General features: G+C 43.9%; 1 protein-coding gene across 1 annotated transcript in view; it reads left to right on the top strand.

The window, feature by feature from the left end:
• SLC26A10 (solute carrier family 26 member 10) overlaps positions 1 to 21,454 on the top strand; it is a 162,666-nt gene that overhangs the window by 16,398 nt on the left and 124,814 nt on the right. The window contains 1 exon segment of the mRNA XM_030196594.1: positions 128 to 285. Within this exon segment, the coding sequence (XP_030052454.1) occupies positions 128 to 285 (158 nt within the window).

Below are 21,454 nucleotides of genomic sequence, written 5' to 3'. Positions count from 1 at the left end.
TAATTACTAGACAGAAGCTATATCAATCTTTCTCTCCAACATTCACACACCCAATAAAAGATATACAGATAGCTCAGCAGACGGCTTGTCCAGGCCTTCGTCATACTTTGGGTTTGCCATCATGCAGGTACTTTCGCCATCCTGAGTTTGATGACTGGATCCGTGATTGAGCGCCTTGTTCCAAAACCTCTGGATCTGAACTCCACTAGTGCTAAACTGGCGGACATTGAGCAGCAGAGGATAGGAGTTGCCGCAGCCATCGCTTTCTTGATGGGACTTATCATGGTGAGATAATGACGAGCACTTGAACACCCTGGCTAGAAGAGTTTCATCTCTGGGCATTTGGTAAACCACGAGGACATTACTTGATCCATGGGATGCTGCTGATAAACTGGAAAACTAAACTGAGGTTTTATTGATTTATTTGTTTATTTATGGCAAGTTGATTTTCTAGAGTAAGTGGGAATTTCCTGGGCACTATGGCCTATACGACTGCTGAATAGCTGCAATCACATATGTACCAGCCCTACTGAGTATTATCAAACAAGGGCTAAATTGTTAGCAATGCACCTCAGTGCAAAGTTGCATATGTAATTTTAAACATGCACAACATAGCCTGATTTTCAAATACAAGATTCCTGCATGAAATTGAGCTTGTTGTTATTAGGGATATGCAAGGAGGGGAAAATCTATCAGTTCATTGTGAGTTTCATTTTGTTTGTGTTTTTCTGATATGTGGTTTCATTTTTGCGTCCATTAAAAGGCTAATAAGCCTCAAGAGATTGGTATCCCCTTAGACCTCCTTCCCTCTCCAACACACCATCCTTCTCCCTACCACCCAAATGATGCCCTGTACACAGCCAATAATGCAGCCTGCCTCCCTGACACTAATGCAAAATGTTGGCACCATTTTGCATTATGGCATCAGTGGGACAGGAGTGACTGGAGATCTCTCCTGTCTGATTAAGATCTGAGGACATGAACAGATGTTGATAAGTGGGTGTGAGGAAGAGGAGTCTGGAGAAGGACTGGAAGCCTGCATTGGGGATGAGGGGAATTGGTAGAATCATTGGCTAGGGGTTGGAGCTCCCTCAGGTAGCAGGTGATTGCTGCACGATAAGGGTACCAGATTTTTTATGTACAAATGTGGGACACCTGGTTGGGGGGAGGTGGAGGGAAGGGAAGAACACCCACACCTCTGGCCCCTGCATCCCTACACTCCTGGCCCTGAACTTTTTTGTCTACTTTCTAAATATGCAGTTGCCCCTTACCTTAATGTACATGTTTTAATTTTCTTACCACTAAATATTTAAGATCAAGCATGAAAGTCTTAGCATCTCAAGTATATACTACATAGATAATCATTAATTATGCATGGAAAAAGCCATATGAACTTATTAAATCCAGCTGTGTGAACATGTAAATTCTGTGTGGGACATATGTCCAGGCCCTGAGACTTTAAATTGGGTTCCAAGATATTTTCTGCTGAATAATTGTTAATATTTTTGACCCTCTCCCCACATATTAGAACTGTCTTACAATATCTGATTGTTATATTATTTTCATGTTTTATCATTATCATGTTGCCCAATATCCTTCTGTAACACTAAATGTCTATGTTTTAGCATATTCCCACTACACATGATGTATTGTAAGCCACATTGAGCCTGCAAAGAGGTGGGAAAATGTGGGATACAAATGCAATAAATAAATAAATAAATTATAAAATAATGAGTGGAGTTGAACGGGTAGACGTGAAGCGTCTGTTTACTGTTTCCAAAAATACTAGGACTAGGGGGCATTCAATGAAGCTACAAAGTAGTAAATTTAAAATGAATCAGAGAAAATGTTTCTTCACTCAACGTGTAATTAAACTCTGGAATTCATTGCCAGAGAATGTGGTAAAGGGAGTTAGCTTAGCAGGGTTTAAAAATAGTTTGGACAGCTTCCTAAAGGAAAAGTCCATAGACCATTATTAAAATGGACTTAGGGAAACTCCACTGCTTATTTCTGGGATAAGCAGCATAAAATATTTTGTACTTTTTTGGGATCTTGCCAGGTACTTGTGACCTGGATTGGCCACTGTTGGAAACAGGATGCTGGACTTGATGGACCTTTGTTCTGTCCCAGTATGGCAATATTTATGTACTTATGTACTTTCCCATTATCCATCCTCCAGTAAACCCACTGGCCTCGTTCCATTATCCCTCAATTGTTCTATTGCCTTCTGCTCCCTTGCAATTTTTTTCTGTCATGTTCGTCTCCCCCTATTCAATTGTCCTTCCTCCATCGCCCTCTCACCCAGTCTGTGAATTCTCACCCATGCCCCAATGCTCAGAAGCAAACGTGGGCACTAAAGGCTATTAGCGCCGTTCTAGCGCCTGGATTAGTGAGCGCAGAATGCTCAGAGGCTCTAGTGTGAGAAACAATAAGCGCACCAAAGATTAGTGCAAATAGCATGCTAATGTAGTCAAAAGTATGTTAATGAGCTCATTTCCTATTCCCAATGCTCAGAGAACAGCGCACAAAACAAAGCTGCCTTACCGCTGTAAAAAAATAACACCAGCTCAGAGCAGGCATTAAGGTGTTTGAAGAGAGGATCTCTCATGATTCTTTCTCTAAAATCTGCTGGTTTCTATACAGTTTGGACACATAAAGAAGCCCGTGCAAGCCCCTATGTGCCAGTAGTGAGAAACAAATGTGCATGAGTCCAACAAACCAGAAAGTGAAAGCACATGTTAGCGCCTGTTTCCTGTGTTTAAATATAAGCCTTCCAAGTAAAATAAAAACAACAAAAAAAGAAACATTGAAAAGCTTATACATAAAGGCACAGAAAATAAACACCAATATGTACTTCACATTCAGGTTTTGCTTGGCGCATGCGCACAGGAGCCAGGCTTATCGCAAAACTCTTCTTCACATGCGCCAAGCACATCCCCCCCCCCCCTTGCTTTTGCTTTAACAGCTCGCACATAATTTGAAAACCAATTCCTTTGAGCATTGGCAAGCTAATTTTCTGCGCTGTTCTGCCAGTATTTTTCAGCGCTGTTGGCTTACCGTGGGAGTTCTGAGCATCGGGCCACCAGTAATCCTCTTGTTCAGTTCCAGTACCCCTACCCCCACCCCCAATTCCAGAACTACTTTCCCTTCTTAAACCCTCTTGGCTTTCTTTAAGGTGCCCACCTCCACTTCACATTTCTGTAACCCTTTCTTGCCTGGATAGCTGGGGTGAGTTATTTTATATTATTATTTGTTACATTTGTATCCCACATTTTCCCTCCTATTTGCAGGCTCAATGTGGCTTACATAGAACCGTAGTGGCGTTTGCCAGTTCCGGAATGAACAAATACAGGTGTTAATGTAGTGGAATAGGTTCATGTAAGGTAGGTATATTAGGGGAACTTAGGAAGGAAGAAGGAAGTTGGGAGTGTCCATTACGATTTTTGGTTTTGTTTTGCAGGTGCTCAGGTTTTTATGTTGGGTTGGTGGGATATGCCTTTCTGAACAGGTTTGTTTTTAGTTCTTTCCGGAAATTTAGGTGGTCGTATGTTGTTTTTACTATTTTTGTTTATTTGCTAGTTATATTTGTGACTTTGGAGCTCCAAGGGGCCCTTTTACTAAGCTGTGGTAAAAAGTAGCCTGTGCCAGTTTTGGCGCATGACATTGACATGTTCTGGGCCACTTTTTTTTTTTTTTTTACTTTATCTTTATTAAGCTTTTTAACAAACATAATTTCACATTTATGAATGATAATACACAACTTAGAAATAAATTATATAGACAAGCAAATATTTTTTTAAGTTTCAAATAGTTATCGACCACAAGAATAAGAAATCAATCCAAGATGTAAGATTAATAATATAATCTAAAGGAAATAAACATACATTGTAAATTATAATAATGAAGCGTCACGTCCCGAGTGATTCACTCCAAGGCTGTTAAACAGTGTACATATGGGATTAAACCACTACATTAACCTCTTCCCTACTGATTAGAAATTCCTCTAGCTGTTTGGGGTCAAAAAATTGAAACTGTTTAGATTGAAACACTATTCTGCATACACAAGGAAATTTCAATAGGAAAGTAGCTCCTATTGCCACAGTTCTTGTGCGTAAAGCCAAAAAGGCTTTACGCCTCTTCTGAGTCTCTCTTGATAAGTCTGGGTATATTCTTATTTTTGACCCCAAAAAAACTGAATCCAAATGTCTTAAAGAAAGTCTCAGTACTGCATCCCGATCCATCTCCAAGGCAAATGAGACTAATAATGTTGCTCTTTTCGTTATAACATCTAATGATGACTCCAAAAAGGTAGTCAGATTCATCACTGCACCGCCTTGAGGAAATTTTTCTGATTCCATTCTAGAACCAGTTGGCAAATAAATGCCACTTTTTACTACAGCGGGAAAAAGGCCTGTTTTAAAATGGGCAGTTTACTGCCTGAGCCCTTACCACCACCTATGTAAGAGGCGGTAAGGGCTCACATGCTACTTGTGGGGGGTAATAGGGCAGCGTGCAAACGCCCCCATGGTAAAAAATAGAAAATTATTTTCTACTACGAGAAACTGTACATGCTAACTTCAGAACTACTGCCAGGCTTCTGTGCTACCCCGGTGGTAGGACCGATTTAGCATGCGCTACCCGCACAGTAGGCTACCATGTCTTAGTAAAAGGGCCTTAAGTTTTTATACACATTGAGCCCATTGAGCACTATTAACAAAATTTTCAAAATGTGTATATTTTTGAAGACAGAGTTAAATTGGTGTTAAAATGAGTAGATTATAAAAATAAATCTGTAGTAGTAATTTGGGATAATGATTATTCAAAACCCGGCATGTCCCGTGTTTCGGCTATCGCCTGCATCAGAGTTCAGTCTAGATAAAACATAAGATGTCAATCTGGAGAATTCTTATGAACAAAAACAATACAAGAGAACACACAGAGGCTTTGAACGCACCTATTAAAAAAACAATGGCAGTTGCCTGTATAGTGAATCAAAGTAAATAGGCCTCTTGAAGACTGATTGAATGTATAGCTTTTTTTTTCAGTAACAAATTATAATTCAGGATTCTGAAGAAAACCTGTTAAACCCCAGCCCCCAGTAGGGAATTTGAGTTTTCCATTTTTAACCAACCGCCCCCCTCCCCCCCAAAAAAATAATGCATACTCACTATAAGCTGAATGATCCTTTAAAAATTGTAAAAAAAAAAAAAGGCATTAAAAACATGGTTATTTGAACAATAATTTAAATAAACTTAGCTCCAGGTCATGGGATGTGGCCTTGCTGTGGGATTCCAACCATCTGCTCCACAACTTCTTTCATGCCCCCCTTTTACCAAGCGCCAGCAAAAAGGGGTCTATGCTGTCGTTGGTGATTGTGTTTTTCACACATGTCGAGGTCCCCTCTTACCGCAGTGGGTAAAAGTGAAATCTTTCTTTCCTGCAGTTTTATATAAGGAGGTCAGGGCTGGGACTAGCATGCACTGGGAGGCCATTGGCACAAGTAATCCACTCACTGCACAATCCTCTTGCACTCAGTAAGGCAGTCAAGGCCAAAATCTGTTTTGAGCCAAAAAGGTATACTTTAAATTTGAATTCTTCAGGCAACCTGGGATAAGGCTTAATAACAATATACAGGAGATGTAGAAAAATAGTTTCCCTCTCTAGTAGGTTTTTCTGTGGACACTCTTGCTTGATAGAGGCTCCTAATAAAAGTCTTTTTTCTGGGGGCCCCTTCCCCAGACGGTAGCTTTTCTGTCTGTCTCCTATGAGTGTCTTCAAGGCTCTCTGAGCCTTTAATTACTATCAGCCCGATATTTAAAGCGATTTAGCCAGCCATTGACCAGTTAAATCGCTTGGTTGGGGCTAACCACTAATATTCAGCGGCATTTAACTAGCTAAATGCCACTGAATATCACAGCACCAAACACAAAGCTAGCTATCTTGGGGACGTTCCAGGGATGGAGTCAGCACTTAAGTGGCCAGGGTTAACGCATAAATGGGACTGCATAAATGTCTGTCCTATTTTTTTGTGGTAACCCATGGCTGCTTAAGTGATGAATATCAACTTAAGCAGCTATGTGTTAGCTGGCTCAAAAATAACCAGACACCGATCCCGGCTTTGAATATCTGGGAATAATGCCATTGGTGGTGAGGAAACGCTCACCACTCATGACTGAATATTGACCCTAATATCCTTATCCGGTCTATACTCTCTCAGATGGGTCTTCGGGTGCTTTTTTTTTGTTGTCCTTGTAGATCTTCAAGGACTGGCCTCTAGTCCATCTCCCCACTATCACCACCACCTTTCCTCCAGGATCTTTCAGCACTTCTTCCTCCTTCTCCTTGGAAGGATGTGGTGGTGGGCTGGTTCCCCATTCTAGTGTCCACCAGGTGCAAGTGCAACAGGTTAAGTGGCTCTGGTACTGTTTGTTCCCCACTCCTTTACTGTCCAGGTACATTGGCTAAGTTATCCAAAGACCCTCTTCCTTTAGTGTAATGGTGTAGAGGCCAGGGAAACAGGAGACAAAGACAAGTGATTTGAAACTGGGCTGGGTTTTTATACCACCACAGTTTCCCTCCAAGAAGTGTGTCCAGTTACCGTTGTCAATTACTGGTTGGAGAACTAGCCCTTTGTTCCAGAAGCTATAGGGATATGCCAAAGTAGGGTTACCATATGGCTCCAGAAAAAGGAGGATGGATTGAGCCAGCCGGGTTTTACTTCCATTGCTTTCAGTGGAAAGCAATGGAAGTAAAACCCAGCTGGCTCAATCCATCCTCCTTTTTCTGGAGCCATATGGTAACCCTATGCCAAAGTCAAAGTCCAGTACTCCAGTAGAGCTATTAGACCAGAGGTCTTTGTGCTCCTGTGTGGAGCAGAAACCTAGTGTCTCTACATTTTCATTATCCCTCCTGTTACCACCTCCCTAGTTCCAACATCCTTTGCCAGTTCCAAAGTCTCTTCCTTATACTTTCACCCTTTCTCTAATCATTCACCTTCCTGAGTCTAATGTTCCCTCCTTTTTCCTGCCCTAGTTCTGTTGCCCTTTGCACTTCCCCCATTTCCAATACACCTTCCCCACTTCCATCACCCTCTGACTTCCTGGGTTCCATTACTCTCCTTTATTCAGCCCAAGGCTTGAACCCTCTCCCCCTTCCCTTGCCTCCCACTCCTTTCCCCAAACGCCAGAGCAGTCATTGTTCCTGGTGATGATTCTCTCTCTGGGCCTCCATACCTGCATCATAAGTACATAAGTGCTAAGTATTGCCATACTGGGACAGACCCAGTGGTGTAGCAAGGGCGGGGCGGGTGGGGGCGGTCTGCCCCGGGTGCACGCTGCTGGAGGGGTGCAGAGAGCAGCCGCGCGAATGTCTGCTCCGCTGGTTCCCTACTCCCTCTGCCCCGAAACAGGTTACTTCCTGTTCCGGGGCACAGGGAGCCAGCGGAGCCGACAGCTGAGAACGCACCCCGGGGGGGGGGGGGGGGGATGTGCCGGGGGAGGGGGTGTCATTGCACCGGGGGTGGGGGGGAGGTGTCATGCTGCTCCCTGGGGGGACGGATGCCGCTGCACTGCAGTGGACTTCATAAATTGCTCCCAGGTTCATAGCTTCCTTACCTTGGGTGCTGAGCCCCCCCCACCAAATCCACTCCCCACAACTGTACAACATTACCTTAGCCCTAAGGGGTGAAGGGGGGCACCCACATGTGGGTTTCTGGTGGGTTTTGAAGGGCTCACATTTACCACCACAAGTGTAACAAGTAAGGGGGGATGGGCCTTGGTCCGCCTGCATGAAGTTCACTGCAGTACCCACTAAAACTGCTCCAGGGACCTGCATACTGATGTCGGGGAGCTGGCTATGACATTTGAGGCTGACATAAAGTCTGGCAAAAAATATTTTTAAAGTTTTTTTTTTTTAGTGTGGGAGGAGGTTAGTGACCACTGGGGGAGTAAGGGGAGGTCATCCCAGATTTCCTCCAGTGGTCATCTGGTCAGTTCAGGCACCTTTTTGAGGCTTGGTCGCAAGAAAAAAATGGACCAAGTAAAGTCGGCCAAGTGCTCATCAGGGACGCCCTTCTTTTTTCCATTATCAGCCGAGGACGCCAACGTGTTAAGCACTTCCCAGTCCCGCCTTCGCTATGCTACCGACACGCCCCCGGGAACTTTGGTCGTCCCCGCGACGGAAAGCAGTTGAGGGCGCCCAAAATCAGCTTTTGATTATGCCAATTTGGGTGACCCTGGGAGAAGGACGCCCATCTCCCGATTTGTGTTGAAAGATGGTCACCCTTCTCTTTTGAAAATGAGCCCATTTGTTAGCAACCACCATTTCCTTATAATGTGGCATTTGTAAAAGCAATCTTTATTTTTATTGATTTTTACCTTGCAATGCACCCTGAGGCTGTTCTTGGTGAAAAGCAGAATATATATGCAAGATTAAATTAAAATGTGTTATTGTTTTCTGAGTTTAAAATGATAGCACAAACCTAGTTCTAATTACGGATAAATAGACCCACTCACATTTACCTATTCTATAAATATCATTTTTATGAGCATAACTTTTGAAACTTGAAGAATGCCTGGCTGGCAAAGATACTCAAGCCCGGCCAGCCAAAGAGAAGAGATTTGCCAGCCAAGCCCCCAACCCATGCTGCTTGAGCAGCAGGAAGTCGGTGGGGTGCTCCAGCCACCAGTGCTGGCACTTCCGCACACGCTCAGTTCAGTGCCGGTGTTGGAGGCTGGAGCACCATGCTGACTTCCTCGTTGCTCAGGCAGCACAGGCAGGGGCTCCAGTAGTTAATCTCTTTGGCTGGTGGGGCTTGAGCATCCCTACCAGCAAATGTATGATTCAGCAGTAGCAGCGGCATTGGAGGGAGGAGGGGGAGAACTGAGGAAATGCTTGGTTCCACAGTTCACCCCTGGACCTCCCCCCAAAACAAATTGAGTTCTGGCTACACCATATAACTTATCCGGCCAATAGTCAGCCCTCAATGGTCAGCATATTTTTTAAACACTGACCATCACCAGCTAAATTAGCCCTGGATAATCAGGGCTGGGCCATTTGTGGGCACTGGCACTGAATATCCGAAGCTAATTTTCCCAGCGCTGGTCACGGGCTTGTGTGGATCCTGGCTGATAATCAACTGGGGCACACATAAAAGTTATGCGGGTCCCAGTTAAATATCGACTGGGACCCGCATAACGTTTCCCTCTCCCAATCCCCCTTCCAGCCACCTTCTTCTCTCCCCCTCCCCCCAGCCTTGTGCCATGATCAAGGCCACCACCCTGGAATGCCCCTCCATCATCTAGGTAGACACCCCCCGGACTATCTGTAGTCCCTGGTGGTCCATGGTGGTCATTGGAGGCATGAATGAAGGCCACTCGCTCTTCATTGAAAAAATGGTTGCTGCAACCTCTCACGACTGCTCTCAGTACTACATGGGGTGAAGGGGAGAAAGGGAGAGATGTGGCAAAGGAGTAGAGAAGGGAATTAAAAGGAAAAATCTTGTGTGGGGATGGGGGAGAGAGGGAGAAATGTTGGACATGACAGTGGAGAGGAGGAAGGAAGAGATGCTGCATGGGAGTAGAGAGAGATGTTGGACATGGGGCACAGAGAGAAATGGTGGACATTGGGAGAGAGGCAGAAATGTTGGACATGGTGGAGGAAGGGAGAGAATACTGCATGAGAGGGAGGTGGAATAGAAATGTTGGATCTGGGGTACAATAGAGGCGGAGAGAGAGAGATGTAGGACATGGGATTTGATGAGATGCATGGAGAGATGCACAGGAGGTGGAGAGGGGAGAGAGGAAGATGTAAGATCCAGGAGCAAATGGGAATGATGGAGAGATGCCAAACAATGGGAGTAAGGGAAGAGAGAGGGAGAAATACTGGACCATGAGGGACAGGGAAGAGAGAAGGGACAGGGAAATGTAGGCTACAAGGGTAAGGAGGGAAGAAAGAGGGAGCAGATACTGGGCTAGAAGGGTGGAGGGAGGAAGATGCTGGGAATGGTGGAATCATGTGGGAGAGGCCAGGAGGGAGAGGAGGAGGGTGCCAAGGAAATAGATGCGAGGATAGTGATTACAGAGGGTAGAAATATGGTAATGGGGAGTAGATTAAAGATGAAAGGGAATGGAAGGCTGGGGAAGGAATGAGATGGGGAAATGGGAAAGCTAGTGGGTGAAGGAAGAAGATGGAAATTTGATAGGTAGCTAAAAAGTAAAAAGGAGGAGAAGAGTGAGAAAGAGGGTGAAATTTGAGTTGACAGGCGGAAAAGAAAATAGAGAGGAAAGAGCTAAAAGGAACAATCAATATGTCAGAGGTAGGTGTAGTGAGGGAATAGACAGCAGACAGGAGAAAAGATAAATGTACAGCAGCTGCTTGAAGAAGCATTAGTAGACGACAGACAGGAAATTGGAACTAATATAATGGAAAATTAAAACGTCCAGACAACAAAGGTAGAAAAAAGCATATTAGTTTGAATGTTTTAAATGGAATATGTTAGCTTTGGAAAATGTGCACAGCAAATGTCTTTGCATTGTATTCAGTAGAAAATGAAATACATTTCTATTTTTATTTCTCCAGTGTTCTAGTACACGTTAAATTTAACTTCTTGGGGTTCCCAATTAATTTTTGTGTAAATATTTTAATTTCCAATTCCTTGGTCTGTATTTGGTAAGAGTTTCCTGATGTGATTGTAGTGGCAGGCAGGGAAATCGGAGAGTAGGCAGGGAAGAAAGCGAATCAGGGAAGGTTCCCTCCTTTATTTTCTGACCTGGTCATAGCATGTCTAACACAGGCCCTGGCCCTTGCTATATAGCTGGTGGGGATCCCCAAGCATCCCCAGCTGAGGACCTCCTCCAAAGGTGACCAGGACTCCCTTCTACCAAGCTCTTCAGTCGGTGACAGCATCCTTGAGCCACCGACAACTAAGCATGCATGTAGTGCCAGGGTTAGTGACTTTGGGATGTTGCTGTTGTCTGCCAAGCTTGGTAAAAGGGAGTTCTGGCCACCTTCGGAGGAAGTCTTCAGCTAACAGAACTTGAGGATCCTCATTAGCTGAAGTATTTATGTTTTGAAGTGGAGGTAAGTCAAGGCAAAGATAATTTTGTGCCCACACAGAATTGACTGTCTGCCATTGAGGTTGAGCACCCCTGATGTAATGGTTCAGTCCACCACTGTGTTTATGTGGGTTGAACACTAGATGGAGCTCTAGAGTACATAGGAAAACTCTTGCAGAAAATGAGATCACAACCAGTCTGGGAAATATAGTAGCAGAGCACCAAGGGAGTTCAAAACATCAATGAAAAGCCAGACTGCAGAGAGACAGAAGGGGGAGAAGAGAGCAGGAGCTAGGGGCCAGGTGAACATAAGCCAGCCACTCAGAAGGATGGGTTTAGGAGAAAAAAAGAGTAGGTGGAGAATGCTTGAGGCTTAATTGTCAAAACTTAAAGATAGGAACTTAAATGCTGTTCTACGTTTGTTTACGGAATTGAGAAGTTGTCAGTGTTCTGAGTTTTGACAAAAGGGCAATGCATTTGCTGTATGTCAGTGTTCTAACTAGAGTTCTCCTAATACAGAAACATTGGCCCAGATCCAGATGCACAAAACTTTCTGTGGTAGCAATGTGCGGTTTGACCGGTTCTAGGCGGTTTAGCAAGCACAGTATTCAGCGAGAAATGCACAAAGGGGCTCTGTGTACTTTTCACCATTCATGATATCAAACAACGGGAATCATATGAAAATATATTATAATGAGCTGATTACTATTCCAGAGCTGCCAAGGGGTTCCAATTTTTGAGAAGGAGATTTTAGTACATGCCCCCAGCCCCACCCTTCTTTGTCTTGGCTCCACCCACTGTAAATGGCCCTGCCCCCTTGCACACCTCGATCCTACGGCCATTTCAGAAAATATTTTATTTACTAGCCTAATACCCTTTTCAATTAGCTTTCAGAGGCCAAAACCTCCTGCCTCAGTATAATGCTGTTATGGTATTCTCTCCTGACCTGAGGAAGGAAGTGCTGATCTCTGAAGGCTAATTAAAAATATTTTAAAATCAATGAAGGTATCACCTTATTTTCTATTTTGTGTTTTATTTGCTTTATTAACCTTTATTAACACAGCTACCACATTACTTTATCTTAAATTAAAAATAAAATTATTTTCTGTACCTTTGTTATCAGGCCATTTACTTTTTCTAATTGTGTTGGTCCCAGTCTCTTGATTCTGCTTTCCTTCATCTTCTTTTAACTCTCTTGCCAGAGTTTCTTGTCCATTTCTCCTTTTTTTTTCTTTAATTTATTTTTCTGCCTCTCTCTCTGTCCAGATTTAATTCATTCTTACTATCCATTCTTTAATTTCCCTCTTTTTACTTCATCTGCCTAAGGCTTTTCATCTTTTCCTCACTTTTGGTCTCCCCATGCCCCTTCCTCTTATTCTCTAGTCTTTCACTAACTCTATCTTCTCCTCCTTTCGATCCAGCATCTTCCCTATTCCTCTCCCCATTCTTCCAGTGTCTCCCCCCTCTTTCTGCATCCTTCCATCCAGCGTCTCCTCTTTCTCTCCCTATCCTTCCATCCAGCACCTTCCCTCTTTCTCTCCTACCCTTCCATCCATTGTCATCCCTCTTTCTCTCCACATCCTTCCACCCATCTACCCTCTCCCAATCCTTCCATCCATTGTCTCCCTCGATCTCCCCTTTCTTCTAGCCAGTTCTCTCTCTATCCTTTTTCATTCAGCATATCCTCTTTCCCTCCCTCCCTCTCTCTCTCTCTCTCTTTCCCCATCCTTCCACTGTCTTTCCTGTTTCTCTCCCTACTCTTCCAACCAGCATCTTCCCTCTTTCTGCCCCCTCTTTCCAGCATTTTCCCTCTCTCTCCCTCCTTTCATGCAGAATTTCTCCATCTGACCAGCTAGGGTCTCCCCCAGTTTCTTCCCATGCTTCTCTCTCCTGCCCTTTTCCATGTCCACTATTTCGCTCCCCATCTTTCCACTCGTCTCTCTCTCTCTTTCTCTCTGTACCCCTCTTCCATTCAGTATCTTCTCTCTTTTTTCTCCCTCCTTTCATCCAACATATCTCCTCTTTCTCTCTCCACCTGACCATCCAGGGTCTCTCCCTTGCTCCCCTTCCTTCTCAGCAGCTTGTCTTTCTCCCTGCCCTTTTCCATGTCCCCTCTTTCTCTCCCCATTTTCCACTCATCTCTCTGTACCATTCTTCCATCCAGCATCCCCACTCTTCTTTCTTTTTCTCCCCTTTGCTTTCTCCATTTATTATCTTCTGCCTCCCTCTCAACGCCCTTTCCCCCCTTCCCCTACCCTTTCCATCCAGTACCCTATGTTTCCTGGCAGCTGTTTCTTCTCTTGCTGTCACAGCAGTGGCCCTGGTAAAACAAGAAAAACAAGTGCAGGGCCGCAGCAGCCTTCAGGCATGCGCTGTCGGCTGTGCCGTCCTCTACCCCCGCTGACATCAATTTCCCATTGAAATTGGGGAGTAGTCAATAATGAATTTGATTGTAGGATGGTATGTATTGAAAAAACGGTAAAATTGTTTTAGAGTGTCTTCCCCCTCAGTCCAAATCATAAAAATGTCATCAATGTACCGGTGGTATTTTAGGGGTTTAGTCTGACGTATTCAAAAATGTCTCTTCCAGTTCTGCCATAAAGAGGTTAGCATATTGGGTTGCCATCCTGGTACCCATTGCAGTGCCAATGATTTGCAGATAGATATCATTGTTAAAGCGGAAATGAAGAGAACACACATTATTCTCCAATGAGGACAACCTATTTTTGAAAATGAAAAAGTGAAAGTAACTGGTAGAGCAAAAACTGAAGCCAGGCAGTCACGCTCAATATTTTCTCCTAAAGTTGTCTTGGAACAAACAAGCAAGAGTTTTGAAAAAAAAAAAAAGCTACACGTGGCTTTCATACACACACACATTATTGCTTTTATGCATGTATGAAAGCCGTATATAGCAATGAAACACTGTGGAGGTGCGTCCATAGCACACGCTGCTATGATTGACTGTCCTATGCCTATGCTGCTTAGCGGGTGGCTGTTCTACTCATGCACTGGCGTGTTCCCTATTGAGCTGCTGGTTGAAATTGTGTGCAGCTCATTTGCGTGCGATTTCCTTCCTGCATCACTTACTTTTTAGAACTTGGTAACTTTTTCCAGGGATCGAGAAGCCCACATTTTTTTGTGGGGGCTTTTGTGCATCTAGCCCCCAATGAAGTCATATGTATCCTGTTTTTGAATGTTGCCAGAGAGCTGGGAGAGGGCTGAGTATTGCTGACCATGGAGTCCTGATGAAGTAATCTAATTAGAATAAATGTTCTGTGGCTTGGGGCTTCATAAGAAGAGAAGGGTTAATGTTTCTAAATATATTTTGCGTTAAGATTATGTGGCTTAGAGCTAGGAAAGACACATAAGCTGAGATAAGCTAAAAAGAAGAACCCTTCATGGAAATATTATAGCCTCACTGAGGAATGTGCTGTAGAAAATAATTATAAGTTATTGTAAAAACTTGAAGTGTGCCGTAGAAGCCAGTAATAAGTTTGATATTTACATCCACAAGCTGAGTTTGCTATTAAAACCATAGGCTGCTGTTTGAACCAGATATGAATGTTATGGTTGAAGAGAAGCACTTGGGATGAAGTTGTGCAAGTGGTCATAAAACTAGTTATATGTTAACTATGGAAAGTTAAGAATTCTATGGAAAATCTTTCCATATAAACCAGTGGTTCTCAATCTTTCTTCTGTTGTGACACACCTGGCAGATAATGTTCCTGTGTGTGACACACTGAACACGAAAGTTCACAGCTGATCAAAAATAAAATCCTAAATGTTTTTCTTCCCAAACACTGTTTCATAATAATCCACCACGACTTCTATTTCCTAGTATCATCCATTATCCTTTCCTTTAATGTTTTTAGTCTCATGCATTACACCAATGGTCTCTAATGTTTCTCATACCTTACACTAAATTAAATCCATAATTGTCTGATAACACACAGAAAAAAAAAATAAAAGTCACAATTAATACCTTTTATTAAATTTAGATATTAGATATGTATCATATGTCAAAGAATAAAGTGGTTGCTCAAAGCATATTCTAAGCACAATTGCTCAACTGCAAAGCACTATGCACAACTTTGTGCAAAAACACACTCAGAACCTTACTGTACCATAAATATTACACTGGGCAGAACCTAATACACCAATATACCACCCATACGGAAAATGCAGACCGTCAACAATATGAAACAAGGGATCATATCATCACAATTCTCATGTAGAGCCACAAAACACCCTAATTCATGTTTAATGTGGGATAAAATGCCATAAATAAGTAAATAAATAAATAAATAAATATAAACTTTTAATGTTGAGCACCTGCTTCTCAAAGTGGACATATTCCAAACACTATAATGAAAATAAAATGATCTTTTCGACCTTTGTTGTCTGGTGACTTTTTCTGATCATGCTGGCCCAGTATCCGATTCTGCTGCTATCTGTCCTCAGTGCAGGTCAGGAAGTCATCCTCGTTAAATATCTCCCTGGCAACCCAGGACACCTCCAGCCAACCCCCCTTGCTCTCCCAGCAGTAAGGTAAACAAACCATAAACCAATTTCTACAACTGGTTACACAAGGCTAGAGGGCTTTCACTGCAGCTCCTGCTGTGAGGATGGAGGTAAATCAACAATTTAAACCCCTCAGAGCACAGCAGGGGAGGCTTAGCCTCTCCAAGCCTCTTATTCCGGGCGCCTATGGAGAAGAGGGTTAACTGACAGAGGCGTTTCAGTGTTGAGGCTGGTTGGGATGAGTTGGTGAGTGTATTGGGAAAAAGACTGTATGGAGGACAGGAGCTGAGGAGAGAATGATGGAAGACAATCTGAAGGACGAGTGTGGGAGAAGATGAGGTAGGGGGCAGAGATAATGTGAAGCAGAAGACCTTGTTTTAGTTACATGGATTTTTCTCACTGTGCCTGGACAGCTATCTAGCCAGATCAATGAAGAGGACATCCACTAGCTCACACAGCTGGCTCCTTTATCCTGCAGTTGTCCTGGATTTCACATTACAAGGATTTTTGCCAGAGCCGCTCCTGCTTGAAAAATAAGTGAAAAACCTTTCTCTTTTTCTCCAAGGACAAGTAGGCCATGTTATTCTCACAAGTGGATGATGTCATTCATGTCGTCAGGTGCGGAATGCTTTTACAGCGTACTGCAACTTTAAGATGATATGACAACATCCCCACTGCTCATGCGCAAGTGCCTTCCCACCTGCCATGAGAGTGCAAGACCATCAGTCTGTCTTCTTATGCCATGAGGAAAGAACACGCTGTTTGCAGCTCCTCACATCATCAAGGGTGAAGCCTGCATCTCAACGCCATTCCAAGCAAGGACCAAGTTCCTCATATTCGAAGCAGGCTCAGTCTGAGCCCTCCCATGAGGAGTTCTTTGTTGACACCAATACGAAGCTCTCATGGGTGTCTGATGAAAATCCAAGGTACTTTTCAGAGGAGGAGTCATATGGCATCCCATCAGACCCCTCTCCACCAGAGAGCCTCTCCTTCCCAGCTTTTTTGTGAAGGAAATGGCAGTTGCCATTCCCATTCATTTGGAGATGGAGGACAAACCCAAGGCTGAAATGTTTGAGGTCCTGGACTACGACTCTCCTCCTAGAGATGCTCTGTCCCACTTCACAAGATCTTGCATGATGTTCAGGTGAAGAACTGAAGGGAGGCTGAGTTTTTTCCAAGAAAAGTGGCCCCTTGTAACTTCTGACCGGTGGATTCTCCAAATAGTCCATCTCGGTTACACCCTACATTGGCATCAAAGACCACCAAACTGCCCTCCAAGAGCATCTTGCTTCAGCTCTCATCACAAAGAAGTACTTGCAGAGGAACTTTCCGCCCTTCTAAAGGCCCATGCGGTTGAGCCCATTCCACCAGGGGAAGAAGGGAAGGGATTCTATTCCAGGTACTTTCTTGTCCCAAAGAAGACAGGAGGGATGCGCCCCATCCTGGACCTAAGAGCCCTGAACAATTTTCTAGTCAAAGAAAAGTTCAGGATGGTTTCCCTGGGCACCCTTCTCCCAATGATTCAGGCTACTTCCAGGCCACAGGAAGTATCTCAGATTTTGGGTGGAAACACGTCACTTTCAGTACCATGTCTTGCTATTTGGCCTTGCATCAGCTCCCAGGTTTTTCACCAAATGTCTAGCGTTAGTCACAGATTGCTACGCAGACTGGGAGTCCATGTATTTCCCCACTTAGATGATGGGCTGGTGAGAAGCGGAAAATTATTTGGATGCTAGAGCTACTAGGGTTAATTTTAAACTACCCCAAGTCCCATCTCCTCCCAGTTCAGCAATTGGATTCATTGGAGCCCTGGATTCATTGGAGCCCTGCTAGACACACAGCAGGCGTGTGCCTTTCTCCCTGTTCCGAGGGCAGACACTCTTGTTTATTTCAGGTTTAAGCCAGCCAGCAGGTCACAGCTTGGCAGATGTTGAGGTTACTAGGTCACATGGCCTCCACTGTGCATGTCACTCCCTTGATATGTCTTCACATGAGAACTGCCCAGTAGACCCTAGCTTCCCAGTGGTGTCAGGCCTCTGGGAATCTGGTGGATGTCATCTGGGTAACACCAGAGTTGGTTCAGTTCCTCCTCTGGTGGACAATTCACTCCAATTTGACCATGGTATTTCTATTCCAAATTTCTCAGTCCCAGAAGGTGCTGATGATGGGGAGCTCAGCTCGATGGACTTCACACTGAAGGTGCTTGGTCAGCTCAGGAGACAGATCTTTACATCAACCTTCTGGAGCTATGGGCAATCTGGAATGCTGCAAAGGCTTTCAGAGATTGGCTGTTCAACCAAATTGTACTCACTCAAACAGATAATCAGGTTGCAATGTATTACACCAACATGTGTGTGTGTGGGGGGGGGGGGGGTACCAGTTCATACCCTCTATGTTAGGAATTTGTTTGGAATTTGTTTGGATGTGTCAATGGGCTGTCCAGAACAGGATAGTTCTTAAAGCCACATACCTGGTGGGCAAATCCAACAACCTGGCCAATAGACTGAACAGGGTCATGCAACCTAGAGGATGTAATGGGGCAGTTCTACAAATTGAAGAGTAGCAAATCTCCTGGACCAGATGGTATTCATCCCAGAGTACTAATAGAACGGAAAAAAATGAACTTGTGGAGCTATTGTTAGTAATACGTAATTTAGCCTTAAAATCGAATGTGGTACCAGAAGATTGCAGGGTGGCCAATGTAACGTCAATTTTTTAAAAAGGTTCCAGAGGAGATCCAGGAAATTATAGACCGGTGAGTCTTACATTGGTGTCGGGCAAAATGGTACAGACTATTATAAAGAACAAAATTACAGAGCATATTCAAAAGCATGGATTAATGAGACAAAGTCAACATGGAGTCAACATGGATTTAGTGAAGGGAAATCTTGCCTCACTAATCTATTACATTTCTTTGAAGGGGTGAAAAAACATGTGGATAAAGGTGAGCCACTTGATAATGGGTATCTGGATTTTCAGAAGGCGTTTGACAAAGTACCTCATGAAAGGCTCCAGAGGAAACTGGAGAGTCATGGGATAGGAGGTAGTGTTCTATTTTGGATTAAAAACTGGTTAAAAGATAGAAAACAGAGAGTAGGGTTAAATGGTCAGTATTCTCAATGGAGAAGGGTAGTTAGTGGGGTTCCCCAGGGGTCTGTGCTGGGACCGCTGCTTTTTAACATATTTATAAATTACCTAGAGATGGGAGTAACTAGTGAGGTAATTAAATTTGCTGACGACACAAAGTTATTCAAAGTCGTTAAATCGCAGGAGGATTGTGAAAAATTACAGGAGGACCTTACAAGACTGGGAGACTGAGCATCTAAATGGCAGATGACGTTTAATGTGAGCAAGTGCAAAGTGATGCATGTGGGAAAGAGGAACCCAAATTATAGCTACATCATGCAAGGTTCCACATTAGGAGTCACAGACCAAGAAAGGTATCTAGGTGTCGTTGTTGATGATACGTTGAAACCTTCTGCTCAGTGCGCTGCTGCGGCTAAGAAATCAAATAGAATGTTAGGTATTATTAAGAAAGGAATGGAAAACAAAAAATGAGGACGTTATAATGCCTTTGTATCGCTCCATGGTGCGACTGCTCCTTGAATATTGTGTTCAATTCTGGTCGCCGCATCTCAAAAAAGACATACTGGAATTAGAAAAAGTGCAGAGAAGGGCGACGAAAATGATAAAGGGGATGGGACAACTTCCCTATAAGGAAAGGCTAAAGAGGCTAGGGCTCTTCAGCTTGGAGAAAAGGCGGCTGAGGGGAGATATGATAGAGGTCTATAAAATAATAAGTGGAGTGGAACGGGTAGATGTGAAGCATCTGTTTACGCTTTCCAAAAATACTAGGACTAGGGGGCATGCGATGAAGCTACAATGTAGTAAATTTAAAATGAATCAGAGAAAATGTTTCTTCACTCAACGTGTAATTAAACTCTGGAATTCGTTGCTAGAGAATGTAGTAGAGGCAGTTAGCTTAGCAGAGTTTAAAAAAGGTTTGGATGGCTTCCTAAAGGAAAGTCCATAAACCATTATTAAATTGGACTTGGGGAAAATCCACTATTTCTGGGATAAGCAGTATAAAATGTGTACTTTTTTTTGAATCTTGCCGGGTATTTGTGACCTGGATTGGCCACTGTCGGAAACAGGATGCTAGGCTTGATGGACCTTTGGTCTGTCCCAGTATGGCAATACTTATGTACTTATAACTGCACTAGAGGTCACTCAGCATGGAAATTGCCATTGAGATTTTCCAAGTGTGGGGCACCTCCTTGATGGATTTGTTTGCCACTCCATACAATCACAAAGTCCGTCAGTACTGTTCCAGGCTCAGGGCACATGGCAGACTAGCTTTGGATGCCTTCCTTCTCCATTGGGGGAACGGTCTTCTGTATATGTATCCTCCCATTCCTCTTATGGGGAAGTCTTTGCTGAAACTCAGGCTAGAGAAGGAACCATAATCCTGATAGCCCCATATTGGGCCAAACAGATCTGGTTCTCTCTTCTGGAGTTATCCTCCGAAGAACATTGGAGTGTTTTCTGACCCTCAGAACGCAGAATGAGGGGTCTCATCTATATCCCAGCCTCTAGTCCCTGGCCTTCACAACCTGGATGTTGAGAGCTTAGAATTTGCTTCCTTGCATCTTCCTGAGGATGTCTCCAGGGTATTGCTGGCTTCCAGGAAAGATTTCACCAAGTGGTGTTATTCTTTCAGAGGAGGTTTGCCGTCTGGTGTGAGGGCAAGGCCCTAGATCCTTTTTCTTGCCCTACACAGACCCTGCTTGAATACCTTCTGCACCTCTCTGAATCTGGTCTTAAGACCAACACTTTAAGGGTTCACCTCAGTGCAATTAGTGTTTACCTTCACCGTGTGGAAGGTAAGCCCATCTCTGGACAGCCTCTAGTTGTTCACTTCTTGAGAGATTTGCTGTTGACAAAGCCCCCTGTCAAGCCTCCACCTGTGTCATGGGACCTCAACGTCGTCCTCACCCAGCTGATAAAAGTTCCTTTTGAGCCACTTGACTCCTGTCATCTGAAGTACTTGACCTGGAAGGTCTTATTTTTGGTGGTTATTACTTCAGCTCGCAGGGTCAGTGAGCTTCAGGTCTTAGTAGAGGATTCACCTTACACGAAATTTCATCATAACAGAGTAGTTCTCTGCACGCACCCTTAGTTCCTACCTAAGGTTGTGTTGGAGTCCCATCTGAATCAATCTATTGTCCTTCCAACATTTTTTCCTAAGCCTCACACCCTTCCTGGCAAAAACACACTGCACACCTTGAACTGCAAGCGAGCATTGGCCTTTTACCTGGAGTGGACTAGGCCCTACAAACAGTTCACCCAGCTTTTTGTTTCTGTGGATCCCACTAGGATGAGAGGTCACCATCAGGAAACACACAATCTCCAATTGGCTGGCAGATTGCATTTCTTTCATTTATGCCCATGCTGGGCTGACTCTTGAGAATCATGTCAAGGCTCATAATGTCGGAGGCATGGCAGTGTTGGTAGCCCACTTCAGATCAGCCTGTGTAAGGCTGCAATGTGGTCTTCAGTCCACACATTCACATCTCACTATTGCCGTGAGCAAGATAATTGATGCGATAGTTGATTTGGTCAGACAGTTCTGCAGAATTTGTTTGGGGTCTAGAATCCAGCTCCACCCTCCTAGGCCCATTTTGTTCTGTTCCCAGCTGCACTCTCACACAGTATGTATGTAGTTTCAGGTTAATCGTTATTTCAACTCACTATTGCGAATTCCAAATGTCCTACTATTGTTGTTTTCAGTGAGCCTGGTAGCTAGGGATTCCCACATGTGAGAATAACATGGTCTGTTTGTCCTTGGAGAATGCAAAGATACTTCCCTGTAGTAGGTA

Source organism: Microcaecilia unicolor, chromosome 3 (genome assembly GCF_901765095.1).
Source record: "Microcaecilia unicolor chromosome 3, aMicUni1.1, whole genome shotgun sequence".
NCBI classification, from domain to species: domain Eukaryota; kingdom Metazoa; phylum Chordata; class Amphibia; order Gymnophiona; family Siphonopidae; genus Microcaecilia; species Microcaecilia unicolor.
Note: the sequence above shows the minus strand (reverse complement) of the source record. Positions and strands in the feature narration are given on the sequence as shown.